The 16,559-nt window shown below is 41.4% G+C and overlaps 1 protein-coding gene across 1 annotated transcript; it reads left to right on the forward strand.

Moving 5' to 3' along the window:
• The first annotated feature begins 10,934 nt into the window (after positions 1 to 10,934).
• LOC139112889 (uncharacterized) lies at positions 10,935 to 12,971 on the forward strand. The gene has a single exon (XM_070673872.1). It carries the CDS (start codon positions 10,943 to 10,945, stop codon positions 12,920 to 12,922), a length of 1,980 nt encoding a protein of 659 aa, XP_070529973.1. The 5' UTR covers positions 10,935 to 10,942; the 3' UTR covers positions 12,923 to 12,971.
• The last annotated feature ends 3,588 nt before the right edge of the window (positions 12,972 to 16,559 follow it).

Here is a 16,559-nt window from a genome sequence, read left to right on the forward strand (position 1 = left end):
CGCAATTACGCTATACTATCTTATGCTTAATGCTATTCTTATATAATGTGTTTACGAAGTGGTATAATGACGCACATGCGTCTAAGTAGATTAATTCTTATAGGTCTAAAATAGATTAGAAGTGTCATACAAGTAAAAGGCGAAAAATTTCTTAGGCGTAGTGCTTCTTATTAACTATGTGTTGTGGGGTCGTAACATTACTTAACTCTAAGCGGAAATAGAGTATATTTACAGAACAACTTCGTTGAGATTTTTATAGAAACGTTAACAACGGTTTAGTCTAAATTAATAAATGTGTCTATAGACTTCGCGCGTGTACCCACTTGCAGAATCTCGTTAGATATAACTAGAATAATTATTAATTGGCTAGCTCACGCGACTTGCGAAACCAGATATCGGTTATATGAGCAAAAAGTGACGCGTCTCCCTTTTTGCCGGAGGTGTATGCTTAGATCTGGGCAACCCTTTTCGGACTTTTACTACGTATTGTCACATAGAATTAACATCGGCTTGAGTCAAGGGGAATACGAATGCAGTAACTGCGGTGTACTAGTCGCCGACTCGCAAAATATTAGACATTGCTCACAGTGTCAAGAAGCGATATTGTTATTTCTAACCTACCTCGAACGAAACCCGCAAGATCAACCTTACTTAAATAGCAAAGCAACTATTATTTGCATTAAATATTAAAGAATTGCTCTAACGTAGATTAATCTCATTTTGTTAAGTTATCGTAACTCCCACAATTGCCTAGGCCCGTAGTTCGAATCCGCTTTAGGCGCCCGCGACTACCGGGACGTAACAATTCATTTAATGCCTAAGATCCGCGGTTCGAAATTGTTTTAAAACATCCGCAATCGCCGGGACGTAACAAAAGTTAATATTTTGTGGTCCGAGCAAATAAAAAAGCCCCTTGATCAAAAGCCGCAACACGCTTAACTTTCGTGATTCCATAAATGCCTAAGACCCGCGGTTCGAAATTGTTCTAAAACATTCGCAATCGCCAGGACGTAACACGGCGAGAAAATATTTGAGATGACACGCAACACTCAAACGCGCGACGCGGTAGACATAAGCATTTTTTCCGACTTCGGTAATGTAAACCGAAGAGATGATAAGAAAATGCAAACACGCAACGCGCCAGACAATATCAATCCTTTTTGATTCCGGTAACGTAAACCAAAGAGGTAATAAGAAAATGCGAACACGTTACGCGCCAGACATAAACATCTTTCCCAACACCGGTAATATAAGTAAAAGATCATAAAAAATATGTGAAACGATAACCGACATTCAAGCGCGCAATACATCAGACATAAATATCTTACCCGAATCAAGTAACATAAATTAAAACGATGCTCGCTTAAATTTAGATGCTCTTTTGAGTGACGATTATAATAACAAATATGCGGATAGCAACGTATCAGATATATCAGATAGCAACTTTATTTCAAATTATCAGTTCAACAACAAAATATTTAATAATGTTAATATACCGTATTAGTTTCCAAATCATTACATGACCATAATAAGAAACACGCGAAACAATATTTTATATTGAAAAAATAGTTTGGTAATATTTATCTAGAAAACCGGACAACCATGCGATTAAACGGCTAAAGTGTTAAAACAAACTTAATTTTACCGAAAATCAATGAGCCCACGATTGGACAAGCGCGTCTAGTACCGTATATAAATAAATATATTAATTATTAACTTTACCTAAAAAATTATTCACTGTATCGCAAATGTTACGTCTCGGTAGTCGCGGACATCTAAGGCGGAATTGAACAACGGGTTTAGGCAATTACAGGAGTAACAATAATTTAACGAAATAAAATCAATTTACGTTAAGGCAACTCTTTGATATTTAATACAAATAATAGTTGCTTTGCTATTTAAGTAAGGTTGATCCTGCGGATTTTGCTTAAAGTAATTTAAAAATAACAATATTGCTTTTTAACACAGTGGGCAATGTCTGATATTTCGCGAATTGCGACAAGCACACCGCAGTTACTGCATTCGTATTTTTTTTGACTTAAGCCGATGTTGATTTTATGTGATGGTACGTAATAAAAGTCCGAAGAAAGTTGCCCAGATCTAAGCATACACCTCCGGCAAAAAAAAAGACGCGTTACCTTTTGCTCATACAATCAATACCTGGTTACGCAAGTGGCATGAGCTAGCCAGTTATAATTACTTTAGTTAAATCCAACGAAATTTTACAGATGGGTGCACGCGCAAAAGGTTGCTTTGAACACATTTATTAATGTAAACTAAACCGTAGTTAAAGTTTCTATAAAAATCTCAACGGAATTGTTTTAAAAAAATATTCTATCTTCACTCAGGGTTAAACAACGGGAAAAATTGCAACGTACTAATCGGCAGTAATCACAATCTTAATACGACTCAAAAATTTCTAAAATTATTTTACAGTGATGGCACCTTGAAGAATTATAGAAAAGTCCCAAACAAAGATAATGTCCGGTAACGAGAACAAAAATGATTTTAAGTCTATCAGCGTCGAGTGCGCAGGTTAAACAATAATTATCGCGAGTTTTGCGATGCCGTCTATATACTTTATGGACACAGCAGCCTGTGTCTAATTATTCAGTTAGCGTATGAGTCAAGTTTAATGGAGCCGTGTCGCGAGTATTACTAGTGTGCTGTGGCACGGATCGACAGGACAGGCACATTATACATAATGACAGAAATCAAGTTTTATTGATGCAAATAAAATTTAAAATATTCATGCACAAAATTTTACCAAACTTCTACAAGCCAGAAGAAAAAGTAAAGACAACTTTCACTGCGGAGTGCCGAATGACAATAGAACCAAAAAATAAAAAAATGAAAGGAAATATTACAGAACAATAGGGTAAAGTGAAAGTGTTACGACCCCACAACACATATGTTACGACCCCACAACACATAGTTAATAAGAAACACTACGCCTAAGAAATTTTTCGCCTTTTTACTTGTATGACACTTCTAATCTATTTTAGACCTATAAGAATTAATCTACTTAGACGCATGTGCGTCAATATACCACTTCGTAAACACATTATATAAGAATAGCATTAAGCATAAGATAGTATTGCGTAATTGCGTAAGCATATTGCGTAATCGTATTGCGTACCACATGGACCTACGTCATCACTCCCACGCAACAGCCAGCAGAGCAGACGCGTCATCGCCCCACCAACAGTCAGCGGCGGCGCGCGCATCATCCCCACCTGCGTCATCGCCCCATCAACGGCCAGCGGCGGCGCGCGCATCACCCCCACCGTCAACCAACGACGATGGAGAGGATCAAACCGAAGGAGGTCCATGCACAAGCCAGAGAGCTCACTTCGTACCCAGTTCTAAGTCGAGTCACATCTCTCTAAGGAGAGTCCATCCCGCGTGCGGGTCCTTTACTATTTTCTTCTAGTTCGTACTTATATCTTAAACTTTATTCTTGTATAACCAACATTATTGTAACGTAACTTTAGAATATATACTTATTGTTAATTCTACATCGTGTGCTAGATTCAGTGATACCTTACCTTACCATAATCCAACAGTTTCACTATTTGCTATATTTATTAACCTGTGTGATTGAAGATTGATTTCGGTGCAGCCGCACTGCACGTCTTTGAGATTCAGTCTAACAGGTATTCCTGCGTTGGAAGTGGTGCAGCCGCACTGCACGCTTTCTGCCTGGAATCTTTAGTTAACTTATTCATATTCTGTGAAACTACCCATGACAAACTCTAAATCACGACGCGGCGGCCGTAAATATCAAATACGTAAAATCACCGCGTATTATCACGCGCTAAATCGACACTCTTGTGGAACTTCGATCTATCATCTGAAGCCGATTACCTACGTCATAAAGAGGCCTTCCTTGAACGACATCCCGAAGGACGACCCACGCAGGAGAGCCTACGAAAATCCACCTCAGAAGGAAGTCAAAGACTGCGACGCTGAATTCATAGAAACGCAGAGGAAGCAATCCAAAGCAGCGCAGATGAGATGCCGAGATTGGGTAAGTACCTGCCAACCTCATTTGTAATGTTCGTTTTAAACGGAAATGTGCCCGCCGAGTCAGGCTAATTACTGTAGAGTCAACGAAAGAAACTACGCGTTATTAAATCTAACTGCTACTAGATCAGAGTGGATAGCAAACGCTTGCTGTGTCCATAAAATATACCGACGACATCGCGAAACTCGTGAGCTATATTGTCTCGGTTGTGCACCCTTAATAGACTCTTTCAAATCCAACTTTGTACACGTCGTCGATCATTACCTGTATTTCGGGAACGCTCCTAATACATTAAAGTGTCGCGAGTGTAGAATAAAATTAGAGCTGTCGGAAGCTTACAGGAATTGTGGCGTTTGCCCCTTAGTTCATCGCGATTTTATACGTTATCTTGAATTAAGCGGAGATACAGTATATTTGCTAGGAGAACCAGTAGAAATATTCATCGATCATATAGGGAGTGAATCTCAGTAAAAGAACGTAAATGTGCCCAAATCGACCCCGTCCTCGAATGCCCGTTAGCACAGCTCCTTTGGGATTAACCAGAGCAGTTATCAATTGGTTGCTCCAAGCTAGGTGCGAGATCAGATACCGTCACTTCGAACAAAAGGTTACGCGTCTTCCCTTTTGCCGTAGATGCATGCTTAATTCCGGATACCCGACTTCAGAATTTGACTACGTACCGTCTCATCGCATCCTTATCGGAATACGTAGTGGAGAATACGAATGTAGCAATTGTGGTGTTTTAATAGCAGATTCACATAATATCCGACATTGCCCCTTGTGTATAGAAACGATAGATCGTTTTCTAGATTACCTTGACGAAAATCCGGAAGATCAACCATATTTAGATAGTGAACCGACTATAATTACTATTGTATACCGGAGATTACCAGTGCCAGATGCCTCATAAATTGTAAAATAAATATTTCGTGGTCCGAGCGAGTAAAAGAATCCCTTGATCGGAAGCCGTAACACGCTGAACTTTCTTGATCCCATAAATGCCTAAGACCCGCGGTTCGAAATTGTTTTGAAACATCCGCAATCGCCGGGACGTAACATAAATTTGGTGACAGCGGTGGGATCCGTTAAGTCCACGTGCAAACAAATTCAATATTAACCCACAATTAAATTAAATTATATTTCGTTGAATGAATAGAAGCACTGTTCATCAAGTTGTTAACGGAATAAATAAAGGCCTTGTAGCATATCAGGTTGTTATCACAGGAAGCGTCTTATCTTATCTTATCATAAGACTAAACAGTCGCCAAAAGAACGTTTCATTTTAATTATACTAATTGGTTGTTATCACGGGAAGTGCCTTATCTTATCTTATCATTGAAGACCAAGCATTCGCCAAGCGAACGTTTCATTTTAATTACACTAATTGGCCTTATATTCGTACTACGAAATCAGCCTCACTGATAAAGCAGACCACGCAATTAAAATTCTGACGCAATCGTGACGTCACCTTGTAAGCAAGATAAGATATGCCCAACGAGATGGAGACGCGCAGTAAGACTACTGATAAGCCTCTGAGCGAGTCCGAACTTGATATTGCTCGCAGAAAGATTGCGCAAGAAACCGCCGAACTTGACGCAATACGCACAAGTATTAAAGCACAACAAAAGAAAATGGCCGCGGAAAGCGCGGAACTCCAAAAACAACGCGTCGCGTTTGAAAAGGAAAGAGCCGCCCAAATCCATGAGTCTTCTATATCTCACTTGGAATTAAATAAATGGAACAACCCTACGCTCCCAAAAGAAACCGAACATACACGCGAGGAAACCACTCACAATATTGGTAACATACCGAACGCCACGGCTCATATAGAACCTTCATCTACCCCGTTCAGTTTTGACGTACCTTACGACGTTAGTATTCCTAAAGTATCCTTTCGCGAAGCCACGGAAGGCGTACCGTCATTTGATGGTTATAGCATTCCCCTCGCTCAATTTACGCGTGCTTGCCGAAGAGCAAGAAGCATCGTACCAGCAGCGTCAGAAAGAAACTTGACTAAACTCTTAATTAATAAATTAAGAGGACGTGCGTACTACGCCGTAGAAGACGAACCTTGCGATACCGTTACCCAGTTGATAGACTTATTAAATGGTGCATTCGGACCCTCGAGGACTATTGATCAATACCGCGGAGATCTAAGTACAGTATACCTAAAACCGCACGAACACATTCTCGATTACATCAGTCGCGTTAAGGACCTGCGTTCCAACATCCTCGACGCGGAACGTCGAAGGCACGGACAACTCGACCATCGCATAACAGCCGAAGTGGAAACATTAACCGCGCGTTCTTTTTGCGATGGCTTGCCACTTGAGTACAGGCTCCAATTACGACCGGATGCATATTATAATCCGTCAGAAGCATTTGCTTCAGTGAAAGCTATCGCGAAACGACAAGAATTAGACAAACAACGCTTCGATTCACGAGGGCGAAATGATAACGAAAGAAATAATCAGTCGCAGCGCATTCATCCTATCGGACGGCCGATAGCCTTTTCGACCCCAAAAACTTACATGACTAACCGACCGACGTCGCAATGGAATCGTCCGAGATACGAGAGAAATCAGCCGGAGCGCGATAACTACACATCGCGACCCCGCGATAACTATTCACCTCGACCCCGCGATAATTACACATCGCGACCCCGCGATAACTATTCACCTCGACCCCGCGATAACTACACTACTCGACCGCAAGATAACCCACCGACGCGACAGAGTACGCCTACAGCAACTGAAAAAACATGTAGATATTGTAAAAATCACGGCCATACGATCGAAGAATGCCGGAAACGACAATATAATAATAATTTACAGAGACAACATTCGGGAAACGAGAATCGTCCGACGGGACGCCCGGACGCACCCCGGTCGGACAACCGACAAAATACGCGTCCGATAAATTCCATAACGTCACAACCGTCGACCAGCAAAACGGAAACACCCGACGAACCCGTATCGCAATCCTAAATCCAAAAGAGTTCACACACGCGCCAACAACAAAGATAAATTCAGATAACCTCCTTAGGGAAGTTAATCTCATGATTGATACTGGCGCAGCACCTAATCTAATCAAGCAACACGGGATTAAACCGGACGCCGAGATAATAAATGGAGACCCCTTGTTCCTTAGCGGCATCACAAGCGGGCAAGTAAAAACCCTCGGTTATTTAAAAATAGAATTGTTCGGTCACCCGGTTATTTTCCATATCGTTCCCGATGATTTCCCCATAATACAAGAAGGCATCTTAGGATCGGACTTTCTTAGGGACGCATCAAATATAAATTTCGTGGAGAAATACGTAGAATGGAAAGGAAACAGACTACCATTTACTACTCCAGAATCGATAACTATTCCAGCCCGAACACAAACAACTCTCTACGTAAAAGTTATAAATAAACTCAGAGTCGGCTACATCCCGCGCCTTAGGGTAGGCGGTGATGTCATCCTCGGCGACGCCGTGGTCACTAACCGAGACGGGAAGGCATATTGCCGCGCGATAAACCCAGGGGAACGGGATCAGGAGATAATAGTCCCCTCGATAAACTTAGAAGAAATCGAAACCGTCTCCAAGCGCGCGATAAGCGTATCAGCGAGAGATACCGCACAAGTAAACTCCGTCTCTATATCGAAAGAGGACCGAGTAGATAAGGTAAAGAAATTACTCAGACTCGATCATCTAAACCAAGAAGAGGCCGAACATGCGATAAGCCTCATCCATAAACATCATGATCTATTCCATCTCCCCGGTGAAACCTTAGGGCACACCACCGTGGCAAGTCACAAAATCACTACCACCGATAACCAACCCATTAATACAAAGCAATACCGCTTTCCTCCAATCCACAAAAATGAGATTGATAAACAAGTCAAAGATCTATTAGAAAACAAAGTAATAGAGGAATCGAAATCCCCATATAACAGTCCGTTATGGATTGTACCCAAGAAACCTGATTCGAAGGGAAATAAACGTTGGAGGCTCGTAATAGATTTTCGCGCACTCAATGAAAAAACACTAGGAGACGCATACCCGTTACCAAATATAACGGAAATTTTGGACCAACTCGGGAGTTCAAAATACTTCAGCGTTTTTGACCTCGCGTCAGGATTTCACCAAATACCAATGTCCGAGGAAGACGCTCAGAAAACCGCGTTTTCTACGCCCTTTGGGCACTATGAATTCAAGCGAATGCCGTTTGGCTTAAAGAACGCACCGGCCACCTTTCAAAGAGTGATGGATAGAATTCTGAGCGGCCTCCAAGGAACGTTATTGTTCGTTTACTTAGATGACATAGTAATCTACGCGAGCTCTTTGAAAGAGCATGCAGTAAAATTCAATAAGCTAGCCGAGCGCCTAAGAATAGCGAACTTGAAGCTCCAACCAGACAAATGCGAATTCCTTCGCAAGGAGGTTGGCTACCTTGGTCATATAATAAGTGAAGATGGGGTAAAACCAGACCCAAAGAAAATAATTGCCGTCAAGAACTTTCCAAGACCAAAGGATCCCAAAAATATCAAGCAATTTTTGGGTCTCGCCGGTTACTACCGACGATTTATACCGGGTTTTTCCAAGGAAGCCAAGCCTTTAACTCAATTACTTAAAAAGGAAACCGCATTTGCATGGTCAGAAGAGCAAGAGAAAGCGTTTTGTAAATTACGCGATTTACTATGTTCAGAACCCCTTTTGCAACATCCCGATTTTACTAAGCCATTTGTGTTGACAACAGACGCCTCGGGATACGCAATAGGAGGAATTTTAAGTCAGGGCGAAATAGGGAAAGATAGACCAATTGCATATGCGTCGAGACTACTGAATGAAGCCGAATGTAACTATTCCACGATAGAAAAAGAACTTTTGGCAATTGTTTATTGTACAAATTACTTCAGACCTTACCTGTACGGTAATAAATTTACTCTTGTGACCGATCATAAACCACTTGTATGGTTAAATTCAGTTAAAGACCCGACATCACGCCTTATTCGGTGGCGGTTAAAACTCGCCGAATATGATTATAAAATCGAATACAAAGCAGGCAAAATTAATGTGAACGCCGACGCGCTATCTCGGAACCCGATAACCCAAGCCGCGCGTGTATATCCGCTAGAGATAAGCTCTGATGAAGAAATATTTGAAGCCACACGAGGCAGTAGAGCAACAGATAAGAACCAGCGAGTTATAAGCGATAACGATAATGTGCAGGCCACTAGCGATAAACCCGAAACGAGCGATACCGAAACCGAATATTCAGCTAATGAGAGCCCCGATAGCGAACAATCTGACACTGAGACCTCGGACGAGGAGATATTTGATAACGTTAACAAGCCGTACGTGTTTCCAAATAATTATATGACGATAATAAGCTCGACGAAAGATAACCTATTAGGCCGAAAAGATAACCTAGTTATTTTTATCACGGATAAGAGCCAACCGTACGATGCAGGCTCCGAATTATTAAATAAAGCCGCAGTTATGCCAGTTATCAAAGACCCAACGATAGGACGCGCTCGACCCTTGCCATATAAGAAAGATAAATTTATTATAGCACTTACCTTAACCAAAAGTATATCAGCCGTATCTGAAAGAGACCTCATTAAAGAATCAATAGCATCTTTGTTCGACGTCGTTAAAGAACTTGGTCTTCTCAGCTTTTCAATCAGTAAGGGCAAAGTAGGAAACATACCGTGGCTTACCATCCACAGACTTTTAGATGATACATTTAGAGGAACGGAAGTTAGAATCACTGTCTGCTCCAACGAAATTAGTATTCCACCTGAAAATCAAAGAATGAATATTATTAATGAAAATCATGCATCACCAATAGGCGGACATAAAGGTATAACAAAAACTTACCGTAGAATTCGCGAACATTATCTGTGGCCACGAATGAAAATGGAGATAGAAAAGTTTATAAAGAATTGTAAAAACTGCCAACGTAAAAAGTTAATTAGAGTTAAGCCTAAACAACCGATGGTATTAACCGATACCCCTGATACTGCGTTTGATAAAATTTCTATGGACATTATGGGACCGTTGCCTACCTCTCGCACAGGACATTCATACATTTTAACTATCCAAGATCTTTTGACAAAATATTCATTAGCTATACCCTTAAAGAAAGCCGGCGCGTTAGACGTTGCCGACGCATTCGTTGAAAAGTTTATCTGTATTTATGGTGCTCCTAAAGCGCTATTGACAGACCAAGGGTCACATTTCTTAAACAGTCTCATGCGAGCGATAGCCAAACGATTTCGGATAACTACTTTTAAGACGACCGCTTATCGACCTCAGGCGAATGGGTCAATAGAACGGTCACACCACGTTCTCTGGGAATACTTAAAACAAATTGTAGATAACAAATCCGATTGGGACTGTTATCTTAGCTTAGCAAGCTTATCTTACAACACGAGCGTTCATGAGGGAACGGGTTACACGCCTCATGAATTAGTATTTGGCAAAGCCGCCCGCGTACCGACAAGCAATCCATTCCCAGAAGACGTTCCGAACGAAAGCTATACCGACTATCTCATTAAGTTACACGATAAGATTCATGATGTACAGACGAGCGCCCAATCTAATCTTATAAATGCGAAACATAAATCAAAGGCAAGATACGACGCAAGACAGAATTTAAATTGTATAAAGAAAGATGATATGGTGTATCTCTTAAAAGAACCGACACATAAACTTGGGGACCAGTATGTAGGACCTTATCAAGTAATTGAGATACTCCCTCGAAATAACGTACGTCTTAAGATAAACAACCGAGTCACGCGAACCGTCCACATGGATAAGATTAAGTTAGCCCCTCCCAATGCTGAGTCACCTGAAAAGGATACATATTCCCGGTCATCGGAGCCAAGAACCGGCACTACACCCGAAGACCACTGACCGACAACATGACTCTCTCTGCCAGGAAGACTCTCGTCATCACAACACTCTTGCCGTTAGCAACAGCGCTGATAGGCTATGATTGTGGAGGACAAGGAATGAACATAACTACGCTATCACTTCTCGATATCGGAGACTGTGACGTCGGAAGCCTGGAACCAAAAGAAGAAAAAGTCTATGTACAACTGATGCAGACATCGGACTACGACAGGGTAACAATAACCCAATGCAGAATAGAGATAGACCGAACCATTTCCTACTGTGGAATGCACTCACACACATCAGTCGTTCATAATGGACGCCGCGAATACATTCAGGAAGTAGGCGAACAAGCTTGCAGGAGAATACACGACACCGGCTCCATTACTATTGTCAACGCCATCCTCGATGGACTCACCAAAAACTCAACCAACTTCAGAAGCGCAACGTTAGCCGGATCCGTGTCAGTCGATGGACGCTGTAGCGGATCACAATACTCTGATGGATATGGAAATTGGGAGAACGTTGTGGTACAGGCCAGTATCAAGATTACACTCAGATCCTCGGAAGCGCCAGTAAAACGAGCTTCAGGACAAGTGATACTACCAGTTGGAACAAAATGCACTCTTTCAAGAGGATACTGCATGGACGCTGAAGGGACAGAAACGTATTGGCCAATTCTACCCACTGATACCTGCCACTTCGATCGATACGACATACTGTATGAAGGAATAGCTGCAAAATTGACATCACGAAATAACCCAGACAACCCAATAATCTACACAGTGACATCACAAGATACAACGTTTGCTCTGACCAAAACGCACGAAATCAATGTGTGTGGATACACATTACTGCAAACGGAACACCCGAAGCTATTCATATTGGAGACTAAAAGAGGAGCAACCTTCAAGACAAGATCTAAAATATCAGTCGATAATTTAGACATTTTCGCATATGTGAATTCTAAATTTATATATGTAGAAAAGCATATAAAGACCCAACTGTCTAAACTATACAGAGACATTATGGAACAGAAATGCGCATTGGAGCGCCAAGTGCTACAAAACGCCTTATCATTAGCCAGTATCGCACCAGACGAAATGGCGATAAGACTAATGAAAGGACCCGGTTATACTGCCGTAACAAGTGGAGAAGTCATCCACATGATTAAATGCATTCCAGTGGAGTGTAAAATTAGACACACCGAAGACTGCTACAACGAGTTGCCAATTACGAGGCACAACGAATCGTTCTTCTTATTACCAAGATCCCGGATAATCACGAGAAAAGGTACAGTTCGTGATTGCCATGGTTTATTACCTGCCATGTACAAAATCGAAAACACTTGGTATAGAGTAGCACCACGACCAATGGAAACTCTTCCGCCTCCAATAATCGAACCACTATCACAACCTAAATGGCATTATACCAGCCCAGCAGGTCTAGCAGCGAGCGGAATCTACTCTACCGACGACCTAGACCGACTCAGGACACACATAATGTTTCCAGTGGAAAAACCAGCAATGATTAACAACATTGCACAAGGCGCGATGGGAAATAAAGTCGCACCTGGATCAATATCTATGATTGGCTTACTGGATGAAGCCACACTCGATCATATTGCTGAAAATACGGGACGACGAATCTGGAAAGGATTCATGTCATTTGGATCAGCCAGTGCAGGAATACTGGCAATCTTCCTAATCATCAGATTTGTAAAACTCTGCATAGATACCATTATTCACGGTTACGCTCTACACACCGTCTACGGATGGAGTCTTCATCTATTGGGAGCCTTGTGGAGTTCAGTCACGCACCTGTTACTACACCTGGGAGGAAAACCAACAAGGGAACGAGAGCCAGATATCCCCAAAGAAGATAAACCCCATTCAACGATAGAAGCTCTTCACCCGCCATCAACCTCCAAAGCTGATTTCCCTGAAGAAAAGGTACCCCACAAGTATACATACGCATCACTGCGTCAATATATAGACGGAAATAATTAAGTATAGTTTTAAGCAAAAACATTGGCACATTGGCCAATCTTTTATTTTAAGGGGGACGTGTTACGACCCCACAACACATAGTTAATAAGAAACACTACGCCTAAGAAATTTTTCGCCTTTTTACTTGTATGACACTTCTAATCTATTTTAGACCTATAAGAATTAATCTACTTAGACGCATGTGCGTCAATATACCACTTCGTAAACACATTATATAAGAATAGCATTAAGCATAAGATAGTATTGCGTAATTGCGTAAGCATATTGCGTAATCGTATTGCGTACCACATGGACCTACGTCATCACTCCCACGCAACAGCCAGCAGAGCAGACGCGTCATCGCCCCACCAACAGTCAGCGGCGGCGCGCGCATCATCCCCACCTGCGTCATCGCCCCATCAACGGCCAGCGGCGGCGCGCGCATCACCCCCACCGTCAGCCAACGACGATGGAGGGGATCAAACCGAAGGAGGTCCATGCACAAGCCAGAGAGCTCACTTCGTACCCAGTTCTAAGTCGAGTCACATCTCTCTAAGGAGAGTCCATCCCGCGTGCGGGTCCTTTACTATTTTCTTCTAGTTCGTACTTATATCTTAAACTTTATTCTTGTATAACCAACATTATTGTAACGTAACTTTAGAATATATACTTATTGTTAATTCTACATCGTGTGCTAGATTCAGTGATACCTTACCTTACCATAATCCAACAGTTTCACTATTTGCTATATTTATTAACCTGTGTGATTGAAGATTGATTTCGGTGCAGCCGCACTGCACGTCTTTGAGATTCAGTCTAACAGGTATTCCTGCGTTGGAAGTGGTGCAGCCGCACTGCACGCTTTCTGCCTGGAATCTTTAGTTAACTTATTCATATTCTGTGAAACTACCCATGACAAACTCTAAATCACGACGCGGCGGCCGTAAATATCAAATACGTAAAATCACCGCGTATTATCACGCGCTAAATCGACACTCTTGTGGAACTTCGATCTATCATCTGAAGCCGATTACCTACGTCATAAAGAGGCCTTCCTTGAACGACATCCCGAAGGACGACCCACGCAGGAGAGCCTACGAAAATCCACCTCAGAAGGAAGTCAAAGACTGCGACGCTGAATTCATAGAAACGCAGAGGAAGCAATCCAAAGCAGCGCAGATGAGATGCCGAGATTGGGTAAGTACCTGCCAACCTCATTTGTAATGTTCGTTTTAAACGGAAATGTGCCCGCCGAGTCAGGCTAATTACTGTAGAGTCAACGAAAGAAACTACGCGTTATTAAATCTAACTGCTACTAGATCAGAGTGGATAGCAAACGCTTGCTGTGTCCATAAAATATACCGACGACATCGCGAAACTCGTGAGCTATATTGTCTCGGTTGTGCACCCTTAATAGACTCTTTCAAATCCAACTTTGTACACGTCGTCGATCATTACCTGTATTTCGGGAACGCTCCTAATACATTAAAGTGTCGCGAGTGTAGAATAAAATTAGAGCTGTCGGAAGCTTACAGGAATTGTGGCGTTTGCCCCTTAGTTCATCGCGATTTTATACGTTATCTTGAATTAAGCGGAGATACAGTATATTTGCTAGGAGAACCAGTAGAAATATTCATCGATCATATAGGGAGTGAATCTCAGTAAAAGAACGTAAATGTGCCCAAATCGACCCCGTCCTCGAATGCCCGTTAGCACAGCTCCTTTGGGATTAACCAGAGCAGTTATCAATTGGTTGCTCCAAGCTAGGTGCGAGATCAGATACCGTCACTTCGAACAAAAGGTTACGCGTCTTCCCTTTTGCCGTAGATGCATGCTTAATTCCGGATACCCGACTTCAGAATTTGACTACGTACCGTCTCATCGCATCCTTATCGGAATACGTAGTGGAGAATACGAATGTAGCAATTGTGGTGTTTTAATAGCAGATTCACATAATATCCGACATTGCCCCTTGTGTATAGAAACGATAGATCGTTTTCTAGATTACCTTGACGAAAATCCGGAAGATCAACCATATTTAGATAGTGAACCGACTATAATTACTATTGTATACCGGAGATTACCAGTGCCAGATGCCTCATAAATTGTAAAATAAATATTTCGTGGTCCGAGCGAGTAAAAGAATCCCTTGATCGGAAGCCGTAACACGCTGAACTTTCTTGATCCCATAAATGCCTAAGACCCGCGGTTCGAAATTGTTTTGAAACATCCGCAATCGCCGGGACGTAACAAAAGTTAAAAAAAGTTGAGCAAGTCTGAACAAGAATATGCTAGTCTGGTCGGATGTGACTTGCGGAGCAGATGCACAAAGAATTAAATGTAACTATTAGTTTGGTTCACCCACTGCTGGCATTTCGACTGTACTTTGCCGTGTTTTTTTTTGTTCCTTGATGAAGTTGCAGAATATGGCGTTCTTTCGTAAATGGTTTTCGTACGCCTGCCTGCGGGAATCGTTTTTAGGATGTTGTCTAAGTTCGGCTTTTTCAGGACCACACTGATTGGTGTCAGGAGGTATTGTAAGTGATTAATGATTTTAAGGTTGCCGCGCGATCGTCGATTCAACGCGTGGTAATAAGCCGTAATTTTGCGAATTTGGAATTTGTGTTTATCTCGTTGTCTAAAAGCTAAATCTTAACATCCGCAAGAATTTTGGAAAATACATTTTAGGTTGCCGATAGTAAAAAATATTTTATCGACCAAGACTCAACATCTTTCGTTTTGAAAATGAACAATGCCGACACCATGCGCAAATCTCGAGACAATTGTAATAAGCTCAAGCGGTGCCCCGCTCCGGTGCTAGTCGGATTTAATCAGTCATACAGTGCACATCGTCTGTGCCAGTCTATTCTCTATACCTGTCATTAAGACTTAGTTTTGTGAAAGCGTTAGCAACACACTTGCAACTCTGCTTAGTTCTATTGTTCTACTTCAAGGATTATTTTCGTGAAACATCCAACGCCTGGAACTACATTTACAGGCCGGTGGTTACATTTAAGATTAATTAACGCCTCAAAATATTAATTTTTTCTAACATTAACAACGTAAGTTTTATTCACTTTTTAAACCTAAGAAATTACACTTAAATTAGCTACCGTGGTCAATTCTATTTTAAATTTAATTTATTTTTGTAAGCTATTGCAATTTAAATTAAAAATTTAATTGAAACTAATAGTATAAATCTATGACAACTTACCTTAAACGCGAATCGATTACCAATTATATTGTACTGTTTTTTATTGCATTAAATATTAAAATCAGTAATCGAGATAACGGTTACACTATTTGGTCTCTACGTCGTTTAATTTTAATCCTAAATTTAGCGTTAGCATGTCGGTGTGACTTTGCACCATTAGCACAAACTCTGAGTAATTTATTCTTTTCAAATTTGTGACATTGATGCGCTAACACTTGCCCTATTGACACTTAACGTTGATGCGCTACTAGTCAGTTTGAGCGTATGCAAATTCGCTCCATATGACTCAACGTCTATGAATTTTGTTAACAGGCGACAGCGTCTATGTATTCTCATTTTAAAAAATAAATACACTTTGATTCTATTTGCTTTATAGGCGCATTCATATAATTGCTACTCTGCTGATTCAGTTTATTTTATTTCCTTTTAATCCGGGTTTGTAAA

The sequence above is a fragment of the Cardiocondyla obscurior genome, unplaced genomic scaffold, assembly GCF_019399895.1.
Source record: "Cardiocondyla obscurior isolate alpha-2009 unplaced genomic scaffold, Cobs3.1 scaffold69_0_121451, whole genome shotgun sequence".
Taxonomy (NCBI): domain Eukaryota; kingdom Metazoa; phylum Arthropoda; class Insecta; order Hymenoptera; family Formicidae; genus Cardiocondyla; species Cardiocondyla obscurior.

Bases quoted from the DNA above. Each gene is read 5' to 3' on its own strand.
- LOC139112889 (XM_070673872.1), top strand. From the start codon at position 10,943: ATGACTCTCTCTGCCAGGAAGACTCTCGTCATCACAACACTCTTGCCG.